The 19512-nt window shown below is 38.7% G+C and overlaps 1 protein-coding gene across 2 annotated transcripts in view; it reads right to left on the bottom strand.

Annotated features, from left to right (window-relative positions):
- LOC128703391 (ankyrin repeat and IBR domain-containing protein 1) overlaps positions 1 to 19512 on the bottom strand; it is a 119495-nt gene that overhangs the window by 24619 nt on the left and 75364 nt on the right. Inside the window, exon 15 of one of the 2 annotated variants that reach the window (XM_070104668.1) lies at positions 16816 to 16941. The exons of the other annotated variant lie outside the window; for it this stretch is intronic. Within the exon in view, the coding sequence (XP_069960769.1) occupies positions 16816 to 16941 (126 nt within the window). The remainder of the gene's footprint in view (positions 1 to 16815; positions 16942 to 19512) is intronic. 2 annotated transcript variants of the gene reach the window in all.

Genomic DNA, 19512 nt, shown 5'->3' with positions numbered 1-19512 from the left:
TGAATTTTGCCTGTCAGTAATCAGACAAATAATTGCAAAGTACAAAGGAGCAACTCCTGCAATAGACCAGCGCCCACAGACGTCATCTCGTTTGAGGCCTGGTGATCACTACCCCATACAACTGCCTCCTACTACTGCCAAGAAAAATGCTCAGAAGAGGTGTTATGTATGTATGCATACCACAAAACGCCCACAAACACGCAGAGACACTCGTTTTATGTGTGAGGAGTGTGAAGTGCCCCTCTGCATATACCCATGTTTCAAAGAGTTCCACAAGCTGCAGCAGTTCTAGGAACGTGGTTAGTGACTGTACATATGTATATATATTATGGAACAATAGTAATAAACATTGTTTTGTATTGTTTGTTTGTGTAAACAAAGTGTATACACAAACTAATAGTGATAAAGTTTGTTCTGTTATTGTGTTGTAAACAATGAGTGTATATTTGAACAATGCACCTTACATTGGTCTCACAGGCCACATAAGTTACCTGGAAAAGAAAAATATTGAAAAATGCAAGAAACCTTTGAATTAGAGTAAATAAAAGAATACCGGGTGGGCGGCAGTCGCCGCTGTTGCCATACGCACGTCGATTTCTGCAAACTTTGCGGCTCTATATCTCGGTAAGTACTGATGGCAAAAATTTTTTTTTAGGCTTAAAACACTAGTAAAAATATTCCTAACATTTTCATAAGAAAAAATAATTTTTTTTTTTTTCGAATATTTGGCGACATAGAATGACAGTTTCAGAGAGGGCCCTGAAACAGTCAAAGGGTTAAGGGCAATGTGTGGTGTAAATATTATGCAGAAAATTCGGAGTGTGGAAATTAGGAGAAGGTGTGGAGTTAATAAAAGTATTAGTCAGAGGGCAGAAGAGGAGTTGTTGAGGTGGTTTGGTCATTTAGAGAGAATGGATCAAAGTAGAATGACATGGAAAGCATATAAATCTATAGGGGAAGGAAGGCGAGGTAGGGGTCGTCCTCGAAAGGGTTGGAGAGAGGGGGTAAAGGAGGTTTTGTGGGCAAGGGGCTTGGACTTCCAGCAAGCGTGCGTGAGCGTGTTAGATAGGAGTGAATGGAGACGAATGGTACTTGGGACCTGACAATCTGTTGGAGTGTGAGCAGGGTAATATTTAGTGAAGGGATTCAGGGAAACCGGTTATTTTCATATAGTTGGACTTGAGTCCTGGAAATGGGAAGTACAATGCCTGCACTTTAAAGGAGGGGTTTGGGATATTGGCAGTTTGGAGGGATATGTTGTGTATCTTTATATGTATATGCTTCTAAACTGTTGTATTCTGAGCACCTCTGCAAAAACAGTGATTATGTGTGAGTGTGGTGAAAGTGTTGAATGATGATGAAAGCATTTTCTTTTTGGGGATTTTCTTTCTTTTTTGGGTCACCCTGCCTCGGTGGGAGACGGCCAACTTGTTGAAAAAAAAAAAAAAAAATGTATAAATATATACAGTGTTACCTTGGGAGACGAACTTAATTCGTTTCAGAAGGCTGTTCGAGTGCCGATACCAAACGAATGTGTTGCCATAAGGAATAATGTAAATTAGATTAATCTGTTTCAGACCCCCAAAAATACACTTATAAAAGCACTTACATAAATATACTTACATAACTGTTCGAGTTTTGAGCTGTTCGTATCCCAAGGTACCACTGTATATCTTTCAACAAACCAACTGCATCCCACCAAGGCAGGGTGGCCCAAAACATAAAAAAAGTTTATCTTTTTAACTTTAGTAATGTATACAGGAGAAGGGGTTACTAACCCTTTGCTCCCAGCATTTTAATTGCCTCTTACGACACGCATGGCTTAGGGAGGAAGAATTCTGTTCCACTTCCCCATGGAAATAAGAGGAAATAAACAAGAACAAGAAATAGTAAGAAAATAAAAGAAAACCCAGAGGGGTGTGTATATATATATGTATATATATATGTATATATATATATATATATATATATATATATATATATATATATATATATATATATATATATATATATATATATATATATATATATATATATATATATATATATATATATATATATATATATATATATATATATATATATATATATATATATATATATATATATATATATATATATATATATATATATATATATATATATATATATATGTATATATATATATATATATATATATATATATATATATATATTTTTCTCAACAAGTCGGCCATCTCCCACCAAGGCAGGGTGACCCAAAAAAGAAAGAAAATCCCCAAAAAGAAAATACTTTCATCATCATTCAACACTTTCACCACACTTGCACATTATCACTGTTTTTGCAGAGGTGCTCTGAATACAACAGTTTAGAAGCATACACATATAAAGATACACAGCATATCCCTCCAAACTGCCAATATCCCAAACCCCTCCTTTAAAGTGCAGGCATTGTACTTCCCATTTCCAGGACTCAAGTCCGACTATATGAAAATAACCGGTTTCCCTGAAATCCCTTCACTAAATATTACCCTGCTCACACTCCAACAGATCGTCAGGTCCCAAGTACCATTCACTCCTATCTAACACGCTCACGCACGCTTGCTGGAAGTCCAAGCCCCTTGCCCACAAAACCTCCTTTACCCCCTCTCTCCAACCCTTTCGAGGACGACCCCTACCCCGCATTCCTTCCCCTATAGATTTATATGTTTTCCATGTCATTCTACTCTGATCCATTCTCTCTAAATGACCATACCACATCAACAACTCCTCTTCTGCCCTCTGACTAATACTTTTATTAACTCCACGCCTTTTCCTAATTTCCACACTCCGAATTTTCTGCATAATATTTACACCACACCTTGCCCTTAAACAGGACATCTCCACTGCCTCCAACCGTCTCCTCGCTGCTGCATTTACCACCCAAGCTTCACACCCATATAAGAGTGTTGGTACTACTATACTTTCATACATTCCCTTCTTTGCCTCCATAGATAACGTTTTTTGACTCCACATATACCTCAACGCACCACTCACCTTTTTTCCCTCATCAATTCTATGATTAACCTCATCCTTCATAAATCCATCTGCCGACACGTCAACTCCCAAGTATCTGAAAACATTCACTTCTTTCATACTCCTCCTCCCCAATTTGATATCCAATTTTTCTTTATCTAAATCATTTGACACCCTCATCACCTTACTCTTTTCTATGTTCACTTTCAACTTTCTACCTTTACACACATTCCCAAACTCATCCACTAACCTTTGCAATTTTTCTTTAGAATCTCCCATAAGCACAGTATCATCAGCAAAAAGTAACTGTGTCAATTCCCATTTTGAATTTGGTTCCCTAAAATTTAATCCCACCCCTCTCCCGAACACCCTAGCATTTACTTCCTTTACAACCCCATCTATAAATATATTAAACAACCATGGTGACATTACACATCCCTGTCTAAGGCCTACTTTTACCGAGAATTAGTCTCCCTCTCTTCTACACACCCTAACCTGAGCCTCACTATCCTCATAAAAACTCTTTACAGCATTTAATAACTTACCACCTATTCCATATACTTGCAACATCTGCCACATTGCTCCTCTATCCACTCTATCATATGCCTTTTCTAAATCCATAAATGCAATAAAAATTTCCCTACCTTTATCTAAATACTGTTCACATATATGCTTCAATGTAAACACTTGATCTACACATCCCCTACCCACTCTGAAACCTCCTTGCTCATCCGCAATCCTATATTCTGTCTTACCTCTAATTCTTTCAATTATAACCCTACCGTACACTTTTCCTGGTATACTCAGTCTCAGTCTCTTTACAGTCTCTTTTGTCCCCTTTCCCTTTATATAAAGGGACTATACATGCTCTCCACCAATCCCTAGGTACCTTCCCCTCTTTCATACATTTATTAAACAAAAGTACCAACCACTCCAACACTATATCCCCCCCTGCTTTTAACATTTCTGTCATGATCTCATCAGTTCCAGCTGCTTTACCCCCTTTCATTTTACGTAATGCCTCACGTACCTCCCCCACACTTACATTCTGCTCTTCTTCACTCCTAAAAGATGGTATACCTCCCTGACCAGTGCATGAAATTACTGCCTCTGTTTCTTCCTTAACATTTAAAAGTTCCTCAAAATATTCTCGCCATCTACCTAATACCTCCATCTCCCCATCTATTAACTCCCCTACTCTGTTTTTAACTGACAAATCCATACTTTCCCTAGGCTTTCTTAACTTGTTTAACTCACTCCAAAATTTTTTCTTATTTTCATTAAAATTTCTTGACAGTGCCTCTCCCACTCTATCATCTGCTCTCCTTTTGCACTCTCTCACCACTCTCTTCACCTTTCTTTTACTCTCCATATACTCTTCTCTTCTTATAACACTTCTGCTTTGTAAAAACCTCTCATAAGCTATCTTTTTCTCTTTTATCACACCCTTTACTTCATCATTCCACCAATCACTCCTCTTTCCTCTTGCCCCCACCCTCCTATAACCACAAACTTCTGCCCCACATTCTAATACTGCATTTTTAAAACTATTCCAACCCTCTTCAACCCCCCCACTACTCATCTTTGCACTAGCCCACCTTTCTGCCAATAGTCGCTTATATCTCACCCGAACTTCCTCCTCCCTTAGTTTATACACTTTCACCTCCCTCTTACTTGTTGTTGCCACCTTCCTCTTTTCCCATCTACCTCTTACTCTAACTGTAGCTACAACTAAATAATGATCCGATATATCAGTTGCCCCTCTATAAACATGTACATCCTGGAGCCTACCCATCAACCTTTTATCCACCAATACATAATCTAATAAACTACTTTCATTATGTGCTACATCATACCTTGTATATTTATTTATCCTCTTTTTCATAAAATATGTATTACTTATTACCAAATCTCTTTCTACACATAGCTCAATTAAAGGCTCCCCATTTACATTTACCCTGGCACCCCAAATTTACCTACTACTCCCTCCACAACATTTTTACCCACTTCAGCATTGAAATCCCAAACCACCATTACTCTCACGCTTGATTCAAAACTCCCCACGCATTCACTCAACATTTCCCAAAATCTCTCTCTCTCCTCTACACTTCTCTCTTCTCCAGGTGCATACACGCTTATTATAACCCACTTTTCACATCCACTCTTTATTTTACTCCACATAATCCTTGAATTAATACATTTATAGTCCCTCTTTTCCTGCCATAGCTTATCCTTCAACATTATTGCTACTCCTTCTTTAGCTCTAACTATATTTGAAACCCCTGACCTAATCCCATTTATTCCTCTCCACTGAAACTCTCCCACCCCCTTCAGCTTTGTTTCACTTAAAGCCAGGACATCCAGCTTCTTCTCATTCATAACATCCACAATCATCTCTTTCTTATCATCTGCACAACATCCACGCACATTCAGACTTCCCACTTTGACAATTTTCTTCTTCTTATTCTTTTTAGTAATCTTTACAGGAAAAGGGGTTACTAGCCCATTGTTCCCGGCATTTTAGTTGACTTTTACAACACGCATGGCTTACGGAGGAAAGATTCTTATTCCACTTCCCCATAAAAGGAAAAGTAATAAGACCAAGAACTATTAAGATAAAAATCAAAGAAAACTCAGATGAGTGTGTATAAATGAATGTGTACATGTATGTGTAGTGTGACCTAAGTGTAAGTAGAAGTAGCAAGACGTACCTGTAATCTTGCATATTTATGAGACAGACAAAAGACATCAGCAATCCTACCATCATGTAAAACAATCACAGGCTTTCGTTTTACACTCACTTGGCAGGACGGTAGTACCTCCCTGGGCGGTTGCTGTCTACCAACCTACTACCTACATATATATATATATTTTATTTTTATTATCACACTGGCCGATTCCCAACAAGGCAGGGTGGCCCGAAAAAGAAAAACTTTCACCATCATTCACTCCATCACTGTCTTGCCAGAAGGGTGCTTTACACTACAGTTTTTAAACTGCAACATTAACACCCCTCCTTCAGAGTGCAGGCACTGTATTTCCCGTCTCCAGGACTCAAGTCCGGCCTGCCGGTTTCCCTGAACCCCTTCATAAATGTTACTTTGCTCACACTCCAACAGCACGTCAAGTATTAAAAACCATTCGTCTCCATTCACTCCTATCAAACACACTCACGCACGCCTGCTGGAAGTCCAAGCCCCTCGCACACAAAACCTCCTTTATATATATATATATATATATATATACAGTGGACCCCCGCTTAACGATCACCTCCCAATGCGACCAATTATGTAAGTGTATTTATGTAAGTGCGTTTGTACGTGTATGTTTGGGGGTCTGAAATGGACTAATCTACTTCACAATATTCCTTATGGGAATAAATTCGGTCAGTCCTGGCACCTGAACATACTTCTGGAATGAAAAAATATCGTTAACCGGGGGTCCACTGTATATATATATATATATATAATATATATATATATATATATATTATCTATATATATATATATATATATATATATATATATATATATATATATATAATATATATATTTTGGGAAATGTTGAGTGAATGCGTGGGGAGTTTTGAATCAAGTGTGAGAGTAATGGTGGTTGGGGATTTTAATGCTAAAGTGGGTAAAAATGTTATGGAGGGAGTAGTAGGTAAATTTGGGGTGCCAGGGGTAAATGTAAATGGGGAGCCTTTAATTGAGCTATGTGTAGAAAGAAATTTGGTAATAAGTAATACATATTTTATGAAAAAGAGGATAAATAAATATACAAGGTATGATGTAGCACGTAATGAAAGTAGTTTATTAGATTATGTATTGGTGGATAAAAGGTTGATGGGTAGGCTCCAGGATGTACATGTTTATAGAGGGGCAACTGATATATCGGATCATTATTTAGTTGTAGCTACAGTTAGAGTAAGAGGTAGATGGGAAAAGAGGAAGGTGGCAACAACAAGAGGGAGGTGAAAGTGTATAAACTAAGGGAGGAGGAAGTTCGGGTGAGATATAAGCGACTATTGGCAGAAAGGTGGGCTAGTGCAAAGATGAGTAGTGGGGGGGTTGAAGAGGGTTGGAATAGTTTTAAAAATGCAGTATTAGAATGTGGGGCAGAAGTTTGTGGTTATAGGAGGGTGGGGGCAGGAGGAAAGAGGAGTGATTGGTGGAATGATGAAGTAAAGGGTGTGATAAAAGAGAAAAAGGTAGCTTATGAGAGGTTTTTACAAAGCAGAAGTGTTATAAGAAGAGCAGAGTATATGGAGAGTAAAAGAAAGGTAAAGAGAGTGGTGAGAGAGTGCAAAAGGAGAGCAGATGATAGAGTGGGAGAGGCACTGTCAAGAAATTTTAATGAAAATAAGAAAAAATTTCGGAGTGAGTTAAACAAGTTAAGAAAGCCTAGGGAAAATATGGATTTGTCAGTTAAAAACAGAGTAGGGGAGTTAGTAGATGGGGAGATGGAGGTATTGGGTAGATGGCGAGAATATTTTGAGGAACTTTTAAATGTTAAGGAAGAAACAGAGGCAGTAATTTCATGCACTGGTCAGGGAGGTATACCATCTTTTAGGAGTGAAGAAGAGCAGAATGTAAGTGTGGGGGAGGTACGTGAGGCATTACGTAAAATGAAAGGGGGTAAAGCAGCTGGAACTGATGGGATCATGACAGAAATGTTAAAAGCAGGGGGGGATATAGTGTTGGAGTGGTTGGTACTTTTGTTTAATAAATGTATGAAAGAGGGGAAGGTACCTAGGGATTGGCAGAGAGCATGTATAGTCCCTTTATATAAAGGGAAAGGGGACAAAAGAGACTGTAAAAATTATAGAGGAATAAGCTTACTGAGTATACCAGGAAAAGTGTACGGTAGGGTTATAATTGAAAGAATTAGAGGTAAGACAGAATGTAGGATTGCGGATGAGCAAGGAGGTTTTAGAGTGGGTAGGGGATGTGTAGATCAGGTGTTTACATTGAAGCATATATGTGAACAGTTTTTAGATAAAGATAGGGAAGTTTTTATTGCATTTATGGATTTAGAAAAGGCATATGATAGAGTGGATAGAGGAGCAATGTGGCAGATGTTGCAAGTATATGGAATAGGTGGTAAGTTATTAAATGCTGTAAAGAGTTTTTATGAGGATAGTGAGGCTCAGGTTAGGGTGTGTAGAAGAGAGGGAGACTACTTCCCGGTAAAAGTAGGTCTTAGACAGGGATGTGTAATGTCACCATGGTTGTTTAATATATTTATAGATGGGGTTGTAAAGGAAGTAAATGCTAGGGTGTTTGGGAGAGGGGTGGGATTAAATTATGGGGAATCAAATTCAAAATGGGAATTGACACAGTTACTTTTTGCTGATGATACTGTGCTTATGGGAGATTCTAAAGAAAAATTGCAAAGGTTAGTGGATGAGTTTGGGAATGTGTGTAAAGGTAGAAAGTTGAAAGTGAACATAGAAAAGAGTAAGGTGATGAGGGTGTCAAATGATTTAGATAAAGAAAAATTGGATATCAAATTGGGGAGGAGGAGTATGGAAGAAGTGAATGTTTTCAGATACTTGGGAGTTGACGTGTCGGCGGATGGATTTATGAAGGATGAGGTTAATCATAGAATTGATGAGGGAAAAAAGGTGAGTGGTGCGTTGAGGTATATGTGGAGTCAAAAAACGTTATCTATGGAGGCAAAGAAGGGAATGTATGAAAGTATAGTAGTACCAACACTCTTATATGGGTGTGAAGCTTGGGTGGTAAATGCAGCAGCGAGGAGACGGTTGGAGGCACCGGAGATGTCCTGTTTAAGGGCAATGTGTGGTGTAAATATTATGCAGAAAATTCGGAGTGTGGAAATTAGGAGAAGGTGTGGAGTTAATAAAAGTATTAGTCAGAGGGCAGAAGAGGGGTTGTTGAGGTGGTTTGGTCATTTAGAGAGAATGGATCACAGTAGAATGACATGGAAAGCATATAAATCTATAGGGGAAGGAAGGCGGGGTAGGGGTCGTCCTCGAAAGGGTTGGAGAGAGGGGGTAAAGGAGGTTTTGTGGGTAAGGGGCTTGGACTTCCAGCAAGCGTGCGTGAGCGTGTTAGATAGGAGTGAATGGAGACGAATGGTACTTGGGACCTGACGATCTGTTGGAGTGTGAGCAGGGTAATATTTAGTGAAGGGATTCAGGGAAACCGGTTATTTTCATATAGTCGGACTTGAGTCCTGGAAATGGGAAGTACAATGCCTGCACTTTAAAGGAGGGGTTTGGGATATTGGCAGTTTGGAGGGATATGTTGTGTATCTTTATATGTTTATGCTTCTAGACTGTTGTATTCTGAGCACCTCTGCAAAAACAGTGATAATGTGCGAGTGTGGTGAAAGTGTTGAATGATGATGAAAGTATTTTCTTTTTGGGGATTTTCTTTCTTTTTTGGGTCACCCTGCCTCGGTGGGAGACGGCCGACTTGTTTAAAAAAAAAAAAAAAAAAAATATTTATATATACATATATATATATATATATACATATATACATATATATATACATTTCTTTTTCTGTCTCATAAACACGCTAAGATAACAGGGATATCTTGCTACTCCTACTTACACTTTGGTCACACTTCATAGACACGCACATGCATATATATATATACATACATCTAGGTTTTTCTCCTTTTTCTAAATAGCTCTTGTTCTTTTTATTTCTTCTATTGTCCATGGGGAAGTGGAAAAGAATCTTTCCTCCGTAAGCCATGCGTGTCGTATGAGGCGACTAAAATGCCGGGAGCAATGGGCTAGTAACCCCTTCTCCTGTATACAATTACTAAAAAAGAGAAGAAGAAAAACTTTATAAAACTGGGTTGCTTAAATGTGCGTGGATGTAGTGCGGATGACAAGAAACAGATGATTGCTGATGTTATGAATGAGAAGAAGTTGGATGTCCTGGCCCTAAGCGAAACAAAGCTGAAGGGGGTAGGAGAGTTTCAGTGGGGGGAAATAAATGGGATTAAATCTGGAGTATCTGAGAGAGTTAGAGCAAAGGAAGGGGTAGCAGTAATGTTAAATGATCAGTTATGGAAGGAGAAAAGAGAATATGAATGTGTAAATTCAAGAATTATGTGGATTAAAGTAAAGGTTGGATGCGAGAAGTGGGTCATAATAAGCGTGTATGCACCTGGAGAAGAGAGGAATGCAGAGGAGAGAGAGAGATTTTGGGAGATGTTAAGTGAATGTATAGGAGCCTTTGAACCAAGTGAGAGAGTAATTGTGGTAGGGGACTTGAATGCTAAAGTAGGAGAAACTTTTAGAGAGGGTGTGGTAGGTAAGTTTGGGGTGCCAGGTGTAAATGATAATGGGAGCTCTTTGATTGAACTTTGTATAGAAAGGGGTTTAGTTATAGGTAATACATATTTTAAGAAAAAGAGGATAAATAAGTATACACGATATGATGTAGGGCGAAATGACAGTAGTTTGTTGGATTATGTATTGGTAGATAAAAGACTGTTGAGTAGACTTCAGGATGTACATGTTTATAGAGGGGCCACAGATATATCAGATCACTTTCTAGTTGTAGCTACACTGAGAGTAAAAGGTAGATGGGATACAAGGAGAATAGAAGCATCAGGGAAGAGAGAGGTAAAGGTTTATAAACTAAAAGAGGAGGCAGTTAGGGTAAGATATAAACAGCTATTGGAGGATAGATGGGCTAATGAGAGCATAGGCAATGGGGTCGAAGAGGTATGGGGTAGGTTTAAAAATGTAGTGTTAGAGTGTTCAGCAGAAGTTTGTGGTTACAGGAAAGTGGGTGCAGGAGGGAAGAGGAGCGATTGGTGGAATGATGATGTAAAGAGAGTAGTAAGGGAGAAAAAGTTAGCATATGAGAAGTTTTTACAAAGTAGAAGTGATGCAAGGAGGGAAGAGTATATGGAGAAAAAGAGAGAAGTTAAGAGAGTGGTGAAGCAATGTAAAAAGAGAGCAAATGAGAGAGTGGGTGAGATGTTATCAACAAATTTTGTTGAAAATAAGAAAAAGTTTTGGAGTGAGATTAACAAGTTAAGAAAGCCTAGAGAACAAATGGATTTGTCAGTTAAAAATAGGAGAGGAGAGTTATTAAATGGAGAGTTAGAGGTATTGGGAAGATGGAAGGAATATTTTGAGGAATTGTTAAATGTTGATGAAGATAGGGAAGCTGTGATTTCGTGTATAGGGCAAGGAGGAATAACATCTTGTAGGAGTGAGGAAGAGCCAGTTGTGAGTGTGGGGGAAGTTCGTGAGGCAGTAGGTAAAATGAAAGGGGGTAAGGCAGCCGGGATTGATGGGATAAAGATAGAAATGTTAAAAGCAGGTGGGGATATAGTTTTGGAGTGGTTGGTGCAATTATTTAATAAATGTATGGAAGAGGGTAAGGTACCTAGGGATTGGCAGAGAGCATGCATAGTTCCTTTGTATAAAGGCAAAGGGGATAAAAGAGAGTGCAAAAATTATAGGGGGATAAGTCTGTTGAGTGTACCTGGTAAAGTGTATGGTAGAGTTATAATTGAAAGAATTAAGAGTAAGACGGAGAATAGGATAGCAGATGAACAAGGAGGCTTTAGGAAAGGTAGGGGGTGTGTGGACCAGGTGTTTACAGTGAAACATATAAGTGAACAGTATTTAGATAAGGCTAAAGAGGTCTTTGTGGCATTTATGGATTTGGAAAAGGCGTATGACAGGGTGGATAGGGGGGCAATGTGGCAGATGTTGCAAGTGTATGGTGTAGGAGGTAGGTTACTGAAAGCAGTGAAGAGTTTTTACGAGGATAGTGAGGCTCAAGTTAGAGTATGTAGGAAAGAGGGAAATTTTTTCCCAGTAAAAGTAGGCCTTAGACAAGGATGTGTGATGTCACCGTGGTTGTTTAATATATTTATAGATGGGGTTGTAAGAGAAGTAAATGCGAGGGTCTTGGCAAGAGGCGTGGAGTTAAAAGATAAAGAATCACACACAAAGTGGGAGTTGTCACAGCTGCTCTTTGCTGATGACACTGTGCTCTTGGGAGATTCTGAAGAGAAGTTGCAGAGATTGGTGGATGAATTTGGTAGGGTGTGCAAAAGAAGAAAATTAAAGGTGAATACAGGAAAGAGTAAGGTTATGAGGATAACAAAAAGATTAGGTGATGAAAGATTGAATATCAGATTGGAGGGAGAGAGTATGGAGGAGGTGAACGTATTCAGATATTTGGGAGTGGACGTGTCAGCGGATGGGTCTATGAAAGATGAGGTGAATCATAGAATTGATGAGGGAAAAAGAGTGAGTGGTGCACTTAGGAGTCTGTGGAGACAAAGAACTTTGTCCTTGGAGGCAAAGAGGGGAATGTATGAGAGTATAGTTTTACCAACGCTCTTATATGGGTGTGAAGCGTGGGTGATGAATGTTGCAGCGAGGAGAAGGCTGGAGGCAGTGGAGATGTCATGTCTGAGGGCAATGTGTGGTGTGAATATAATGCAGAGAATTCGTAGTTTGGAAGTTAGGAGGAGGTGCGGGATTACCAAAACTGTTGTCCAGAGGGCTGAGGAAGGGTTGTTGAGGTGGTTCGGACATGTAGAGAGAATGGAGCGAAACAGAATGACTTCAAGAGTGTATCAGTCTGTAGTGGAAGGAAGGCGGGGTAGGGGTCGGCCTAGGAAGGGTTGGAGGGAGGGGGTAAAGGAGGTTTTGTGTGCGAGGGGCTTGGACTTCCAGCAGGCATGCGTGAGCGTGTTTGATAGGAGTGAATGGAGACAAATGGTTTTTAATACTTGACGTGCTGTTGGAGTGTGAGCAAAGTAACATTTATGAAGGGATTCAGGGAAACCGGCAGGCCGGACTTGAGTCCTGGAGATGGGAAGTACAGTGCCTGCACTCTGAAGGATGGGTGTTAATGTTGCAGTTTAAAAACTGTAGTGTAAAGCACCCTTCTGGCAAGACAGTGATGGAGTGAATGATGGTGAAAGTTTTTCTTTTTCGGGCCACCCTGCCTTGGTGGGAATCGGCCGGTGTGATAATAAAAATAAATAATAAAAAATATATATATCTAGGTAGTAGGTTGGTAGACAGCAACCGCCCAGGGAGGTACTACCGTCCTGCCAAGTGAGTGTAAAACGAAAGCCTGTAATTGTTTTACACGATGGTAGGATTGCTGGTGTCTTTTGTCTGTCTCATAAATATGCAAAATTACAGGTATGTCTTGCCACTTCTACTTACACTTAGGTCACACTACACATACGTGTACAAGCATATATATACACACCCCTCTGGGTTTTCTTCTATTTTCTTTCTAATTCTTGTTCTTGTTTATTTCCTCTTTTCTCCATGGGGAAGTGGAACAGAATTCTTCCTCCGTAAGCCATGCGTGTTGTAAGAGGCGACTAAAATGCCGGGAGCAAGGGGCTAGTAACCTCTTCTCCTGTATATATTACTAAATGTAAAAGGAGAAACTTTTGTTTTTCCTTTTGGGCCACCCCACCTCGGTGGGATACGGCCGGTGTGTTGAAAGAAAGAAAGAAAGATATATATATATATATATATATATATATATATATATATATATTCTTTCTTTTCTTTCAACGTACCAGCCGTATCCCACTGAGGTGGGGTGGCCCAAAAGGAAAAACAAAAGTTTCTCCTTTTACATTTAGTAATATATACAGGAGAAGAGGTTACTAGCCCCTTGTTCCCGGCATTTTAGTCGCCTCTTACGACACGCATGGCTTACAGAGGAAGAATTCTGTTCCACTTCACCATGGAGATAAGAGGAAATAAACAAGAACAAGAATTAGAAAGAAAATAGAAGAAAACCCAGAGGGGTGTGTATATATATGCTTGTACATGTATGTGTAGTGTGACCTAAGTGTAAGCAGAAGTAGCAAGACTTACCTGTAATCTTGCATATTTATGAGACAGACAAAAGACACCAGCACTCCTGCCATCATGTAAAACAATTACAGGCTTTCGTTTTACACTCACTTGGCAGGACGGTAGTACCTCCCTGGGCAGTTGCTGTCTACCAACCTACTACCTAGATATATATATGTATATATATATATATTATAGGTAGTGGGTTGGTAGACAGCAACCGCCCAGGGAGGTACTACCGTCCTGCCAAGTGAGTGTAAAACGGAAGCCTGTAATTGTTTTACACGATGGTAGGATTGCTGGTGTTTTATCTGTCTCATAAACATGCAAGGTTTCAGGTACGTCTTGCTACTTCTGCTTACACTTAGGTCACACTACACATACATGTACAAGCATATGTATACACACCCCTCTGGGTTTTCTTCTATTTTCTTACTAGCTCTTGTTCTTGTTTATTTCCTCTTATCTCCATGGGGAAGTGGAACAGAATTCTTCCTCCGTAAGCTATGCGTGTTGTAAGAGGCGACTAAAATGCCAGGAGCAAGGGGCTAGTAACCCTTTCTCCTGTATATATTACTAAATGTGAAAGGAGAAACTTTTGTTTTTCCTTTTGGGCCACCCCGCCTTGGTGGGATATGGCTGGTGTGTTGAAAGAAAGAAGATATATATATATATATATATATATATATATATATATATATATATATACACACACACACTTCTCACAAATAACCCAGACTCAAGTAAAGAAGTTTATAATGATATTTCAGTCCATCTTGCGTCACTGTCAAGTCACAACTGAGAGAGAGGAAGCAGGGATCAGAAGATAGGTTGGGGTCCATTCTCTTGACCTGCCTTCTGTTATTTTTGGCTTTTTTTTTTTCTCTCTCAGTTGTGACTCAACACAAGCTTCCTCTCCTAAGTGCAGATTATTTGAAAATTTTTCCAGTTATGGCATTGCTTTTATTATTCTTTGTATTTATATGTGTTCTAGGTAGTAGGTTGGTAGACAGCAACCGCCCAGGGAGGTACTACCGTCCTGCCAAGTGAGTGTAAAACGAAAGCCTGTAATTGTTTTACATGATGGTAGGATTGCTGGTGTCTATTTTTCTGTCTCATAAACATGCAAGGTTTCAGGTACGTCTTGCTACTTCTACTTACACATAGGTCACACTACACATACATGTACATGCATATATATACACACACTGCTCTGGGTTTTCTTCTATTTTCTTACTAGTTCTTGTTCTTGTTTATTTCCTCTTACCTCCATGGGGAAGTGGAACAGAATTCTTCCTCCGTAAGCCATGTGTGTTGTAAGAGGCGACTAAAATGCCGGGAGCAAGGGGCTAGTAACCCCTTCTCCTGTATATATTACTAAATGTAAAAGGAGAAACTTTCATTTTTCCTTTTGAGCCACCCCGCCTCGGTGGGATACGGCCGGTGTGTTGAAAGAATATATATACATGTATATATATATTATAAAGTTTTCTTCTTCTCTTTTTTAGTAAATGTCTACAGGAGAAGGGGTTACTAGCCCATTGCTCCCGGCATTTTAGTCGCCTCATACGACACGCATGGCTTACGGAGGAAAGATTCTTTTCCACTTCCCCATGGACAATAGAAGAAATAAAGAAGAACAAGAGCAATTTAGAAAAAGGAGAAAAACCTAGATGTATGTATATATATATGCATGTGCGTGTCTGTGAAGTGTGACCAAAGTGTAAGTAGGAGTAGCAAGATATCCCTGTTATCTAGCATGTTTATGAGACAGAAAAAGAAACCAGCAATCCTACCATCATGCAAAACAGTTACAGGTTTCTGTTTCACAGTCATCTGGCAGGACGGTAGTACTTCCCTGGGTGGTTGCTGTCTACCAACCTACTACCTGCTTGAACTTCTAGCAGGCATGCGTGAGCGTGTTTGATAGGAGTGAATGGAGACAAATGGTTTTTAATACTTGACGTGCTGTTGGAGTGTGAGCAAAGTAACATTTATGAAGGGGTTCAGGGAAACCGGCAGGCCGGACTTGAGTCCTGGAGATGGGAAGTACAGTGCCTGCACTCTGAAGGAGGGGTGTTAATGTTGCAGTTTAAAAACTGTAGTGTAAAGCACCCTTCTGGCAAGACAGTGATGGAGTGAATGATGGTGAAAGTTTTTCTTTTTCGGGCCACCCTGCCTTGGTGGGAATCGGCCAGTGTGATAATAATAATAAAAAAGTATATATATTATATATATATGCGCTGTGTCGAATATGTAAAAGTTGCGATTTTGGCTTAAATAGCAACGCACTTCTTTCCGAATAAGGCAAGCGAATTTAACAAAAAAGATATATTTCATTGTGTTTATTATTAAATTATTGTAAACTTATATAAAATATATTTAGTTGGATTAAGCTACATTAAATTGCACTTATTATAATAAGGTCAGGTACGTTTCCAAAGGTTCTTTTGGTACAAAATCATTAATTTTTATATTAACGTAAATTAAAAATATATCTTTAACTGTATGAGAGAAATTTTTTTACACTAAGTGACCAAAAAAACACATTCACCGTCATTCATTCAATCACTGCCTTGGCACAAGTGTGTTGATGTTACAGCTCAGAGAACACTCTGAATTGTAACATCCTCGGTCATCCTTCGGATTGCATGCACTGTACTTCCCACCTTTCAGCTCCTAGATCCACCTCCCAACTCCTGGACCCACCTCTCAGCTCCTGGACCCACCTCCCAGCTGCATTAACCCACTAATCAGTCTTAACCCTGGTGTAGTACACACATTAAACCCCATTAATTAACCAACCATTCTTAATGACCCTGATGTGGTAGATAGACTTCAAACCCCATTAATTAACCAACCATTCTTAATGACCCTGATGTAGTAGATAGACTTTAAATCCCATCAATTAACCAACTATTCTTAATGACCCACCAATAAAGAGCTGATAAGAACTATAAACTAAGCCAAGTTACATCATCATCAGAGTCGAGGTCCGGCCAGTCCAACAATGCCGCCAGGTTTGTGTGTCGACCACGAGAGTCCTTGACCCATGGTTGTGAAGGGTCCAGTGACCTTCCCATTACTTCCACGTTCTCCATCTGTCAGTGATACAACACAAATCTATTGAAAACAAGTATCAGTATTTTCTCTATACTTTAAACTTAAAAATTTCAGTCAGTTCTCTTATGAAATTCCTCTATACATGTATACAGTCAGTTTTCTTATAAAGCCCCTCTATATACAGTCAACTCTCTTATAAAGCTCCTCTATATACAGTCAGCTCTCTTATAAAGCTCCTCTATATACAGCCAGTTCTCTTATAAAGCTCCTCTATATACAGTCAGCTTTATAAGAGAACTGACTGTACATAGAGGAGCTTTATAAAGCTCCTCTATATACAGTCAGTTCTCTTATAAAGTTCCTCTATATACAATCAGTTCTCTTATAAAGCTCCTCTATATACAGTCATTCTCTTATAAAGCTTCTCTGTATACAGTCAGTTCTCTTATAAAGCTCCTCTATATACAGTCAGTTCTCTAATAAAGCTCCTCTATATACAGTCAGTTCTCTTATAAAGCTCCTCTACATACAGTCATTCTCTAATAAAGCTCCTCTATATACAGTCAGTTCTCTTATAAAGCTCCTCTACATACAGTCATTCTCTAATAAAGCTCCTCTATATACAGTCAGTTCTCTTATAAAGCTCCTCTATATACAGTCAGTTCTCTTATAAAGCTCCTCTACATACAGTCATTCTCTAATAAAGCTCCTCTATATACAGTCAGTTCTCTTATAAAGCTCCTCTATATACAGTCAGTTCTCTTATAAAGCTCCTCTATATACAGTCAGTTCTCTTATAAAGCTCCTCTATATACAGTCAGTTCTCTTATAAAGCTCCTCTATATACAGTCAGTTCTCTTATAAAGCTCCTCTATATACAGTCAGTTCGCTTATAAAGCTCCTCTATATACAGTCAGTTTTCTTATAAAGCTCCTCTATATACAGTCGGTTCTCTTATAAAGCTCCTCTATATACAGTCAGTTCTCTTATAAAGCTCCTCTATATACAGTCAGTTCTCTTATAAAGCTCCTCTATATACAGTCAGTTCTCTTATAAAGCTCCTCTATATACAGTCAGTTCGCTTATAAAGCTCCTCTATATACAGTCAGTTTTCTTATAAAGCTCCTCTATATACAGTCAGTTCTCTTATAAAGCTCCTCTATATACAGTCAGTTCTCTTATAAAGCTCCTCTATATACAGTCAGTTCTCTTATAAAGCTCCTCTATATACAGTCAGTTTTCTTATAAAGCTCCTCTATATACAGCCAGTTCTCTTATAAAGCTCCTCTATATACAGTCAGTTCTCTTATAAAGCTCCTCTATATACAGTCAGTTCTCTTATAAAGCTCCTCTATATACAGTCAGTTCACTTATGAAGCTCCTCTATATACAGTCAGTTCTCTTATAAAGCTCCTCTATATACAGTCAGTTCACTTATAAAGCTCCTCTATATACAGTCAGTTCTCTTGTAAAGCTCATCTATACAGTGGAACCTCGGTTGTCGAACTTAATTAGTTCCAGATATCAGTTAGATAACCAAATAAATTTTTCCCATAAAGAATAACGTAAACAGATTTAATCCGTTCCAGACCCCAAATGACAGTATAATAATTTATTAATAATAATGTATTAACTACTACATAAAACAATGTATAAAATTATACAGCAGACAGAAACTGTAAAAATGAATACTAAATGAAAATTTAACTGAAATACTGTACAGTAAATGAAAATTTAACTGCCTCTTACGTGTCAGAGAGGTATTGGCAAAATTCTGGTGGCTTCAAATCTTGCAGGAGAAAGTTAGTAGACCTGCATGTGAGAGAATGGGTCTGTATGGTCAGCGTGCGCAATATAAAAAATATCCTGCAGCATGCGGTGCATAATGAGAAAAAAAAACTGTGACCATGTTTTTGGTTTAAAACAGCGACACTGTGGTGCATTGTCATGTGGTATTTCTGATTGTATTCTTGTTTTCTTGGTCTCATTTGATAGAATGGAAGATATATATTACAGAAATATAGATGGTTTTCAATGGTTTAAAGACTAAACATAGCTTGAAACTGAGCTCAAAGTAGCAGAAATGTTCGATTTTGCCAATGTTCAAGAGTAAACAAATCATGTCATGCATCCAATACAGTGGACCCCTGACTTATGATATTAATCCATTCCTGAGAGCACATCGTAAGATAAAATTATCGTAAGTCGAATTAATTTTCCCCATAAGAAATAATGGAAATCAAATTAATCCGTTCAAGACACCCAAAAGTATGAAAAAAAAATTTTACCACACGAAATATACATTTTCCTACACACAAAAAAGATGATACATACACAATATATATTGTGCATGTACTAGTGTACTAAATGAAGAATAAATAACACTTACCTTTATTGAAGATGTAGTGATGACTGATGAGACACTGTGTCCTGGGAGTGCCTTTTCCTCCTGAGTACTGTAGGTCCTGTTTGGCATTTTCTTCCAGAACAAGCTTTACCACACTGTGTATGCCACTACAATTCTTAAATCTCTCAAACCAACCTTTGCTGGCCTTAAATTCACCAATATGAGCACTAGTTTCAGGCATTTTTTCCTGTTCACCTGGGAG

This window comes from Cherax quadricarinatus, chromosome 93 (assembly GCF_038502225.1).
Source record: "Cherax quadricarinatus isolate ZL_2023a chromosome 93, ASM3850222v1, whole genome shotgun sequence".
NCBI classification, from domain to species: Eukaryota; Metazoa; Arthropoda; class Malacostraca; order Decapoda; family Parastacidae; genus Cherax; species Cherax quadricarinatus.
This window is presented reverse-complemented; position numbering and strand designations above follow the sequence as displayed.